This window comes from Dipodomys merriami, unplaced genomic scaffold, assembly GCF_024711535.1.
Source record: "Dipodomys merriami isolate MVZ:Mamm:240054 unplaced genomic scaffold, mDipMer1.0.p SCAF_15, whole genome shotgun sequence".
Lineage (NCBI taxonomy): Eukaryota > Metazoa > Chordata > Mammalia > Rodentia > Heteromyidae > Dipodomys > Dipodomys merriami.
Genome location: NW_027202826.1, coordinates 11,222,311 through 11,234,337, shown reverse-complemented (window position 1 = coordinate 11,234,337; position 12,027 = coordinate 11,222,311). Strand labels below are relative to the sequence as shown.

General features: G+C 44.3%; 1 protein-coding gene across 8 annotated transcripts in view; it reads right to left on the bottom strand.

Moving 5' to 3' along the window:
* Positions 1-12,027, bottom strand: part of Trim2 (tripartite motif containing 2) — a 109,672-nt gene that overhangs the window by 49,014 nt on the left and 48,631 nt on the right. Inside the window, exon 1 of one of the 8 annotated variants that reach the window (XM_070022229.1) lies at positions 5,050-5,294. The exons of 6 other annotated variants lie outside the window; for them this stretch is intronic. In XM_070022229.1, the coding sequence (XP_069878330.1) occupies positions 5,050-5,052 (3 nt within the window). In that variant the 5' untranslated portion in view covers positions 5,053-5,294. Of the gene's footprint in view, positions 1-5,049; positions 5,295-12,027 lie in introns of those variants that run through there. One more of the 8 variants, XM_070022226.1, reaches the window with a different exon arrangement.

The following is a 12,027-nucleotide window of genomic DNA, read 5'->3' as shown; positions in this document are numbered from 1 at the left end:
GCCTTGAGTAAAAAAGCTCAGGGACAGCGACCAGGATAGAAGTTCAAGCTCCAGTATCAGCAGAACACAAACGAGCACACCAGAATTTCTATTGTTTAAAGTCAACTAGTCTATAGCATTTTTCTTATAGTGTTACAACAAAACAACACCACCACCTGAGTAGGGCATCATCTGATACAGTAGTACAGTGTATTCTGCACAATGTGTTTCTGCCCCGTGCACTGTCATCAGTGGTAGGTTCAATAGGACAGAGATGTGTGTCTGGCTGTTCACTGGGATGGTCCTAGCACCTGGCACTCAGTAATGAAGTTACTAATGAATTGGACTAACCACATACAATATGTTGCTGTGGATTGACACTGAACAGTGCCAACCTTCCATGTGACGGCCTACCACCATCACCCAGAGGGTAAACACCAATGACATATTTTAACAAGTTCACAAATGCAGAAGAAGAAATGGGAAACTATTGTGGCTACCTAAGAAGATGGCGGAGAAATTCCTTAGGAACGGGGGGCTTTGCCCATTGAGCACACATTGTGGGGAAAAGGAACATAGCCATCACAAAACAGAGAAAAGCCCTGCCCCTGCCTTCCTCTCCGTACTTCATCCCTGCATTTTTCCATTTCTCACCTCAACTACAACTTGGGGAAAATGACCCCAAATGGAACAGAACTCGATAGAAGACGAAATGAGAGAAAAATGCCTGGGTCGGCAATTCTAACATGTAGACCATAATTCCCACCCCAAATTATAGCATTTACTTGAGAAAAACATTCAAACTCTTTGTGGCTGACACCAGTATGAGGAAGAGGGATTGGAACAGCAAAGTCAGAAGAGGAGAGAGCCGGCCTCAACTGGTCTGGCTGGTCTAGAGAACACAGCTGCGAAAGGGGCCAAGATTCCTCTGAAAAATGAAATTTGAGTATGTAATTTGTGGGTAAATTGAAACATACTTTATATACATCATACTAGGGGTAACTCAATTCCTGTCTCCCTCTCTTTCTCCCTCTGTGTGTGTGCATGCGTGCACACTTGTATATGTGGTTTTTGGCTTTTGTTTTTTTGTTTTTTGTGGGTCCAGTCATGGGGCCTGAACTCTGGGCCTGGGTGCTGTCCCTCAGCTCTTCAGCTCAAGGCTAGCGCTCTACCATTTGAGCCACAGCGCCACTTCTTTTTTTTTTTTTCTGCTTATGTGGTGCTGAGGAATCGAATCCACAGCCTCATGCATGCAAGGCAAGCACTCTACCACTGAGCCACCTTCCCAGCTCCTGGTTTTTGGCTGTTGGACAGTGTCTAACTGGCCTTGACCTTGCCATCCTCCTGCCTAAGCCTCCTGAGGCTGAGATTACAGGCATGCACCAATTCCATTCCCATAGTCCAGGGCTGCTTCGTCCCTGCTTCTCTTTGTGCCCTTTTAAGTGACTATTAAAACAATTACATTTCTAATTATTCCTGGGCCAGTGACAAGGGTGTGAAAAGGCAAACAATAATAAGAATATAAATAAATAAAATTATTGTTATTAATAATAATAAACCTGGTCCATTTATAGAGTGGAAATCATGAACCACTAGGCATACCTATAACTATGTGTTCCCCTTTACCTGCAAGAACAGGTGAGCAATGGAGCTCCAGGTATGACGAGGGAAACAGGTGCTAGGATTTCTTTTAAGTTATGAACTCTCATCCTTCACCTGAAATTGAACTTGCATCATTCCTAAGGGCTCCACGAAAAGACAATAAAGAGGACAATCTTTCGTGCAGTTAAAACAGGGTGACCCACTTCCATGAAATCAAGCCTCTCTCCCAGGCGGGCAATTTTGTAAATGAGAAAAACTAGACGTGTCTTTGTCCTGACGGTGTATAGATGTGTGTGGTGGAGAGAGAAAGACGTATCTATTATGAAAGAGCCCTCTACACAAGGAAGGATGAACCCAGGCTCTCCTACTTATTTCCAGGGTCTCCTCTATGACAAGTTGGCTTTTTCCAGATACAAGTTGGTTTTTAAGCTCTATCTTGATGACATATATGCTATCTCCCCAATCTGTTTCCTTAGTACACTTAGAGGACTGCCTGTTACTGCATTGTCTGTAGAAGTCCTCATCATCTTCATCTTTGCTCTGAGAAGGCTGAGTCTGTGTGATGGAGTGTTAAGTGGTCAGGCTAATTGACATTCACCTTCTGGTACTCTGGGACAATAAGGATGAGTGGGGTCTCTTCTCCCCGCATCCATCATTGTGCCAAGTCTCCCCCTTCCTTCCTTTGGGGATTACACAAAAAGGAACCACAGGAAGGGCAGAGGGCAACCAGATTGCTGAGGGGTGGGGATGGATTCTGGGGGTGGGGAGAGGCTGACAAGAGGGGGAAAGAGACACTGATTTTACAACAGAACTTAAAACAAGCAAAGTATGAAGCAGCACCCCACCTTTTGTGCATTAAGTGATAGAAAACATATTATTTCATTCTGTTGTGGGTTGGAATAAATGTCCTTCAATTAATAAGTTCTGGAGAAAATAATTGAAGCAGTTCATGAAAAAGGGAAGCAGGGGAGAACAGAGGAAGGTAGCAAAGGGCCTGGAAAGATGAGCATACAAACGCCGGCAACACAGGCCTCCCAGATGATGGGATTTTTAAAATACTGAATATTGGGGTTTTTTTTCCCCTTCCCTTTCTGGTCAACATCTCCAGATTCTAGGTAGACACTGAGTATGTTCAATGTAAACAAACCTATACAATAGAAATATTTACAAAACCCTAGCAGCCACTCCACAAAAGGGTAAACTGAACAAACACTGAGACCCTTGTGTGTGTCATAAAGGGACATAAATGGCACGAGAGAATTATTTTAAAAGCCATTACAAGTGTGTGCAAATGACCAATTTGCTACAATTTACAGGTAATTCACATTCTTTTAGGAACAAAAACTAGGATGGGCGGAGTGTCTGGCTGGCTCACTAGTAGAGCCCTTGCCTAATATGCACGTGGCACCGGGTTCAGTCCCTGGCAATGAGGGGTGGCAATGGGGGGGGGGGGAACCAGAGAGTGAGTAATAACATACAAATATTTGGTAAACGCCTTTGTCTCATCAGAGAGATAATGAAGAGGCACAAGGGAGCCTTAAAACATTGAAGCTTGGGTAATTTTTTTTTAAATCCCAGTATAAGAGTGTTATCAATTTATTGAAAGTAAATAAGAGAAAGTCATAAGTTTAAAGAAATGAATGTTAAAAGCTAACCCCATGAAGGCCATTTTCATTTCTAAGACAAAGAGAGTGTTTTTACTTCATGTGATAAGGCCAGAAGGCCCACTAATCTTTTGTAATCCAGTACACTGAAAAATCAAGTCATCTCTATTGTAATATTAACTTTGGTGGAAAATGTGCACAGATTTTATTCTTTTACTGCATGCTGCAGAGCTGTGCACACTGCACCGCTGGATCCCGAAGCTACATGTTGTCAGAATTTTTACATTCAGCCACGTTTTAGCCATTGCAATGCAAATCGTTTGGGTCTTTCTAGGAGAAAACTGGGAAGAAATATTTCAAGATTTAGGAAGAGCTCCTAACTGAAAGCTGGCCACCAGAAAGCAGCCTTCCCCCTTTGCCCAGCACACATGAAACTTCTCATTGTAGGCTTCCTCTCCCTTCCTGGCATGCATTATTAAACATTACAGCGAAATGAAAAGAAACTGCTCATAAATTGTCTCCTCCCCCAAATAATGAAAGACTCCAGGAAATAAACTCATCCTTAGGCAAAACAGAATCCTAATAAACTTAAGAAATCAATTTCAGAATCTGAGCAAAACAATGGCTATCTTTACCTTTTTTTTTTCTTTTGTAGAATTTTTTCTTTTGTATACCTCTAACGATTTATTCATGGGGAATAAAACCACTGTAATGTGATCTAAGCTGGAGAAAAACACTGATCTTTTTTTTATGCTACATTCTGAGTCTCTATCTGTTCTTGAAAGCTATGCCATTGAAACCAGCTTTTTTTCCTCAGATGAAAGTAGTTGATCTTTTATCATTTATTAACCTTTATTAACATTCAGTTTTTAGTTGAAAATAACTAGCCTACCTATTTGCTCTCCTATGGCCCTACAATAGAGACGAATGAAAGGGTGGGGCATTCTTGGAGAGAAAGCTCTGACACAAAAATTACCCAGGGTTTGAGAAAGCAAACCTACCTCCCAGCCCAATATTTTTTTTTCTCTTCATTTTCTGTCATAAAACTACTATTGGGCTCCACCCAGATTTAATTGTATTTCAAAGACAAGGGACAAAACTGTCAAAAAAAAAAAATCTCTTGCGGATTTATTTGTTGGCCCTCAATGGCATTCAGAATTTAGAGGGTCCAGCAGTACTCTGGGAATGAATGGGTTTCCTATGGTTACCGGGAGCCCCATGGAAGTCAAGCCCAGGGTTGGGAAACGAGGGCAGGGTGGGGGAAGGGCCCTGTGGCACATTCTCCTCCACCCTGGGGGTAGCCAGGAAGGAATCCTGCAAATTCACTATTTCATCCCAACAGAAAGATGCAGTGGGGGAAAAACATTCTATTTAACACAAGTCATGACAGTGCTAAAACAAAGACTAGTTTAAAACAACTCTAGTCAGTTCACAATAGAACTTCGTAAGAAAATCTTTCATGCTTTCTCCCCCATACAGACTTGTTCATTTGATGCCTTTGTTTAAGCAGAATGGCTCTCCCTCTATGATACAGTTGTGAAGCATGCAGAGAAAGAGAGAGAGAGAGAGAGAGAGAGAGAGAGAGAGAGAGAGAGAGAGAGAGAGAGAGAGAGAGAGAGAGGAGGAAAAAAAGCCAGAAGAGAGAAAGTAGAAATCAGTTATCCACCTGGTATAAGAACACTAAGCAATTCCAGCATTTAGGACCTACCCATGTCTGCACACAGACGCCTCAACAAGGAAAGCATTAAATCCACCCAAATCTGTTGCTGCAGCTCAGCGGCAATCCCACAGAACAATGCACATTTCTACTAACATCTCAAGTTTGGAAAAACATCATGCAAAGAAATTGGTTCAAATTCCCTACCATGCAGCGCAGCCATCATCAGACGCCCCGCATATCTTCTGTTCTAAGTAGTGATGTGCCAGCTCATGCACAGAAAAAGGAAGAGGGGGAAAAATGGAGGAAATGAGAAGAGGCTCAGGAAAGTCAGCAGGAATGTTTCTGGGTCATTAACAAGTGGGAGACCCTCTTCGGTATTCAGACCAATCAATCTCTATCTTGCAGGACATCTTTTTCTCAGCGTCTGTTGAAAAGACTGCAGAAAGCCAGGCAAGGGATTATGGGATAGGGATGCAGCAGCGAGCTGCAATGAGATTCGCGGGTGGCTTGCTTTCCCCTCTGAGTCAGCAGTCAGCTGCTCGCATGCTTTCACGGAGGGCCTCCAGCCTCCATCCCTGAATGTGTCTGCAGGATTAACCCCAGGAGAGACCAACAGTGACGCCTCCTTGCAAGGCGGGCAGAGCTGGTACCCAGGGCGTTGCAAATCAGAGAGAAGATGTACTGATATGCCACCAAAGGGTTCAAGGAAAATAGATTTGAGCAGGAAAACTCAGAATATGGTACCTCGATATGAAAAGTTCATTTAGAAGAGAGTTTGGGGTGAGATCTCATTCGAACCTCCATGAAACAAAAAATGGTTTTTTTTGGATGTTGCAGCTAGCTTGAAACACAAATGTAAAAAAAAAATTTTAAGTGGAAAAACCAGTCCAGTTCCACAAGTCTCTATCTCTCCTTGCTGAGTATTTACCCAGAAAAGACTCTATGAAATACAGTCCCACAAAATCAAAGTTCTAATCATTCAAGGAAAAATCATATAAGCACATTAATCTGATTCAGGGGAGACCAGATTCCTGTTTCAGTTTTCTAATAGTGAGCTTTTCAGTTAAAAGTTGAATAAACTTGACAAACTTCACATATACACATAATGTGATTTATCACCCGTTACTACACAGATTTTAAAAGCCTTGATAGCATCAAAATGATCAACAAGTAGCTATATAAAATTGATTAGGCCTGTTATTACAAGCAAGACATTAGAATTAAAAATCCTATGAATCAGGATAGAATTCACAATTATTTTCTTTTCTACAGCAATGGTGGCATGGAATAATATTGTATGCTCTCAGTTAGTTATTATTTTAATAATTTAAATAATAAGACTGCAAATTTGGCTTTTTCCATGCTGCAGTTAGTAACTGGCAGGCCCCAGAAATACACAAACATATCCATTTTTGCACTTTAGGTGATACATGTAAAGTTTGCTCCTTGAAGGCAGGCAGACTCCTCCCTCCTCTTGGCCAAGTTTCTGCCCAGTACCTACATACCAATTATCCCATATACTCCAATGACTTATATTCATAGATATTACAGTATATACAGTAACATCTATACATACAGTATATTTACAATTATTATCATAGTCAATTTTAGAATATTTCATCACCTCAAAGCAAAACCAAAACTTTTTTTTTTTTGGTTAGTCATGGGGATTGAACTCTGGCCTGGGCGCTGTCCCTCAGCTCTTCAGCTCAAGGCCAGCGCTCTACCACTTGAGCCACAGCACCACTTCCGGTTTTCTGGTAGTTGATTGGAGATAAGAGTTTCATAGTCTTTCTTGCTCAGGCTGGCTTTGAACCATGATCCTCAGATCTCAGCCTCCTGAGTAGCTAGGATTACAGGTGTGAGCCACAGGCCCCTGGCCAAAACCAAAACCTCTTTAGCCATCATTTCTTTAGTATCCCTTCTTACCTCCTACAATCTTAAGCAATTGCTAATCTTATTTTTTGTCTATACAGATTTCAACTTGTATTAGACAAACTCACCCAAGTAGCCTTCTCTATTCTAAACTGTCACAAGAATGAAATCATATTAAATGTGTTCTTATGGGTGTGACTGCTTTCACTCAGCATGCTTTCGAAGTTCATCTATGTTGTAGCATGTATCCATATTTCATTTCTTTTTTCTGGCCAAACAATATTCCATTGTATAGTTGTATCACATTTTATTTACCATTCTTCTTGACTGATGGGCATCTGGTTGTGTATACTTTGTGGCTATTAAAAATAATGCTGAAGGGGCTGGGAAGGTGGCTCAGTGGTAGAGTGCTTGCCTTGTATGCATGAGGCCCTGGGTTCAATTCCTCAGCACCACATAAGCAAAAAGAAAAAAGCCGGAAGTGGCGCTGTGGCTCAAGTGGTAGAGCGCTAGCCTTGAGCTGAAGAGCTGAGGGACAGTGCCCAGTCCCAGAGTTCAGGCCCCACAACCAGACCCTCCCCCCAAAAAAAGACATAAAAATAATGCTGAAGTACACATCTGTATATAGGATTTTATGTAGATATACATATGTTCTGCTTCAGAAGTGGGACTCTATCTCCAAGAGTTTGTGGAAAGCCCTTCCTGCACCAAAATGATAGACCCAGCGTCCATATTTCAGTAGTAGACTGCTCCTGAAACTACAAGGAGGTTACCCCTACCTAGGTTTACCATATCATCTTCCAAGTACCAGACATGGCCAAGGTGTCTGAGCTGCGCGACCTGAGCTTTCTTCATTACTGTGCCCATCTCAAGGCCAAAGTCATCGAATGCCAACCCCTTCATTTTCTTGATCTCTTTCTCAGCTCATCCCTTTCTCAATTTCTGCTTCTCAGCCACCATGAACTGAGCAGCTCTGCTCCACTACGTCCTCTCCACCATGCCAGACCCATGAAAATGAGGCCAACAAGCATGGACAGCAACTTAGGAAACTGAGTCAAAATAAGTCTGTCCTCTTTTAAGCTGTCTCTCGCCCATGTGTCACAGCAACAGAAGGCTAACACGGGGTCATATTTCATTTCCAAACTTTTATCTGCAATTGGGAATACCTCTTTTGTGACAGTGGATTACATTACACAGAATAGCTAGAGTCTAACTTCCTATATCACTGTGGCTTAATGGCTGTCTGGGTAAGATGAAGTTTTAGGGTTTGCTTAGCTTGGACTTAATAAATATACTGAATATTGTTTTATGAAAAGAAGTTCTTATGAAGCATAAGATGCTTTCTTTTATTCATGTGGGCAACCTTTCCCATTCATAATCTTTTGGCATTATACTTGATATCATGTTCTTTCTTCTATAATTAGGGAGTTACATAATTTTATTTTTGTAATTGACAAGTGTATTTTCCTGTCTCAATATTTAGAGGAATCCCTTTCTCTTAATTAGGGTCTGTTATTTGGTGGGGAAAGGGCTATGCTGTGTGACCTGGCATTCCTGATCAGCTCATGGAGAAGAGGCCCATCAAGTGCCCCAGCAGATCTACTCTTCTTATTCTTGCCTTGTTCCGGCTATAGGAAAATCAAAAAGACAAAAGCAAACGAAGAAAATGCTCCTTTTTGTTTCACCATCGTTTGGCCTAGATAAGTCAAAGTTGACGATGCTCCTGAGTTTACTTGTTAGGGAATCTCCCAGTGGGTTCCTCATCCCTGCGATGCGTACGTGCGCTGGTGTGCATGTCAGAAATGCATAAGATTTTCTAGGCAGCTTTTCATGATCTCACTTTGCATGTTGGCAATTAAATTCGAGCTAGTGCCCCATTCCCGCTTGCTGCTTGGGTCTGCCTTGGTTAATCAGTTGCAGTTGCTTGGAGTAGGGGGCTGGGATCCTGACCCCCATGGATCTCTAACTGAACCTCGGGTCCCGGTATCTGCCAGGTAACCCTCCACCTGGTGAATGCTAGGTGCATGGGATCTGGGAGTCAGCCCTCCCTAGCAGCCCTGCTATTGTAGAATCAAGACCACAGGTGCATCTAAGGCCTGACTGGGCATCTGGCTTCCACTTCCTCACATTTCTTCCAGTCATGGAGAAGTTTTAAACCAACAGTGATCAGAGACAGCCTTAGACATGCTCCTTTCTGAGGCTCGGGTAATCACGCCCCTAGGATGCTAAGGGAGCAATCCCAGAGATGGGTAATCTGCGCAGACTGCCAGGCCAAGCCGAGCCCCGAGAGCATTCACCGCCCCGCCTCCTCCGTCTCCATGGCAACAGACACCTCCCCAGGGAAGGGGAGAAGCCAGCTCTGCCAGGGCTAAAGGAAGGAGAAGGTCTCCTCCACACAGAGGGCGATGGCTCTGCCGGGGTCAGAATCCCCCTCCCTGCCCCCCACACCCCGCCCCGTCACTCCCTCGGTTTCCTTTGCTAATCGTATTCCTCGCCAGGAAATGGGACCAATCCGTCCAAGACTGGTACCCGCCAGTGGTAGCGATGGGCACTGGGGCAGCGGGGCCGCATCCGCAGCTCTGAGCTGCCAGGACGGCCCTGGATCCCCTGCCTGTGGCCTCTGCCCCGCGGATGGCCTCCTCCAGCTGCGGGGGCCGTGACGTTAAGCTGTGGAGATACTTGGCCCAGAGAGATGCGCAGAAGATTGCTCCCAGCAGCCCGTGGGGCCCCACCCCTCACCATCACGTCCACGTTCTGTTAGACGCTACTGAATGTCAGCTCGGCTGTGACTGGGACCTGTGCCCCGAGGCATAGGTGGATTTGCTCTCCAGTAGACCCCCTGCTCTGTGGGGGGCTGCATCTCCATCCCTATGGGTGCCAGCCGGCCGTGGGTGCCACACAACCCTACATGCCCTACATCTCTCCTATCCCCACACACACCGAGGGTAACGTTCATTTATAAACTAGACACAGCGAGGACTGAGAGCAGTAACCAATGCAACAAAAGTATAACTCATGCTGATAATCTTAAGCTTCTCAGCAGGCTGAGAGCTGAAGATCACAGTTCAAAGCCAGCCCAGGCAGGAAAGTGCAAGTCATTCTTATCTCTAGTTAATCACCAAAAAGCTGGAGGTGGAACTGAGGCAAGGGGCAGAGCATCAGCCTTGAGTGAAAAAACTAAAGGACAGCACCCAGGCCCTGAATGCAATCTCAAGTACTGGTACATGTACATGCGCATGCATGCACAAACATACAACCCATCAATGAAAATTATAACACAACTGGCTGATAATTTTACATGGATATGTTGTCTCAAAATATCTTATGGATCTTTTACTTTTTCACTTAGCACTTCACAGTTTCTTAGTGGCATATCCAAAAATGCCAGCATCAGTACCCTTACTTACACATGGGGCTATGATGAAGAACAAAGGTTACTTGACTAGAGCACTGAGATGCTGGGATTGATGATGAGTGAGCACACACAGCATGGATACACGAGGCTGAGATTGAGACCGTTCACACTCTGGGTAGGATTTCATCAGGCTTTCTAACAATGGCATGCACTTTAAAACTCATGAATTGTATATTTCTGCAATTTTCCATTTCATAATTTAGACCAAATTTGGAAGTCACTAAAACTAAGGAAAGTAAAACCACAACCTGAGCATGCAGGTTGCTTCTCTTGGCTCATCTGCAGACAGCCATCTCCTCAGGGCAATGCCATGGCTGACCCAGGGTGAAGTGACTAAAAGTGACTAAAACCATGAGGTAGTGTGTTGCAGAAAGAAGATGAGCCTGGAACCATAGATGACATTGGCTCTCATCTTTGCCATGACAGGTTGTATGATTTATCTTTCTATGCTGCAATTTCTTCCCCAGGTTGGTTGTGAAATTGCTGGCTTAGTCTATGTAAAAAAAAAAAATCTCTTACAGTACCTGTACATAAGCAGTGAGTACATAAAGTATTATTGTAGCCACTACATTTGTAAGTTCTTTTAAGAAGAGCTAATTAGCTGGGCGCCAGTGGCTCATGCCTGTAATCTTAGCTACTCAGGAGGCTGAGATCTGAGGTTCGAGGTTCAAAGCCAGCCCAGGCAAGAAAGTCCATTTGACTCTTATCTCCAATAAACCACTAGAAAACTGTAAGTGGTGCTGTGGCTCAAGCAGTAGAGTGCTCGCTTTGAGCTGAAGAGGGACAAGCACCCAGGCCCAGAGTTCAAGCCCCATGACCTACAAAAAAAAAAAAAAAGAAGAAGAACTAATGATATATACTCTTACTCCTGGATCTGGGCTTATTTTAGGACTCAACAGTTTGGGGATGTATGAATAAATGAATAATGTATGTCTCATCAGTTTTGTTTTGTTTGTACTAAGGACCTTGTACTTGCTAAGTGGGTACTCTACCAATTGAAATATGTCCTCTAATCCTTTTTGCTTTTACTTATTTTTCTAACAGGTCTGATTTTACGGCCAGCCAGCCAGCCTGGCTAGGGATCCTATGTATACTTCCTGTGCAGCTGAGTGACAGGTGCGTGCCACCACACCCAGCTTTTTATTGATTGAAATGGGATCTTGTCAACTTTTTGCTTGGGAAGAATCATGCAAAATCCAGAGAGAGCTGCCTGCACACTTTCTCGTACTTTCTGGCCACAGCCAAACGGATTCCTCCTCACCCACTTAGTACTATCGTCTCCAGTCTGACTTGAGCCCAGTTGAGCAGCCAAAGTGTTACTCTGTGGCTCTGGAGAGATCTCGCTCCCAATACCAGGTTAGTTCCAGGAAGGGAGAAGGTCCCATACCCACTGCCCCTCATTTGTGTGAGAAAGACACCTGGTATTTTGTACTGGTCAGCAGCCAGGAGCAACGAATACTAACTGGCCAGCTTCTCTCCCTTAGATGCTAGCAGCCTTCCTGGAAAGATAAGAAGATAAAGAATTCCCTTTGATCCTTTTCCAGAGTCAAAGTGTTGTCCTTTGACGTCAGTCATCCTCCCTGAACGCCGGACCGTCAGCATTCATTTTCAGGTCCTCCTCTGAATGGATGCACTCCACAGCAAAGTCTGACCCATCCAGCTCCCTTAACTGTTGGCACTGTGCCCAGGCCGGGTGCCAGAGAGGCACAGTCCAATGGAGGGAGAGGGGCGGGGCCAGGAGAACAGGAGGGACGCAGTCCTGGCAGAGGGAACGCACACGCTGGCGAGGTCAGGCCTGCGCCAGGCTGTCCTGCTGGCCTGTGAGCCCTCGTACAGGTGACCCTGCAGTGCCCAGCCACCCACAGCATCGGGGCCGAGGCCAGGAGTCCCCT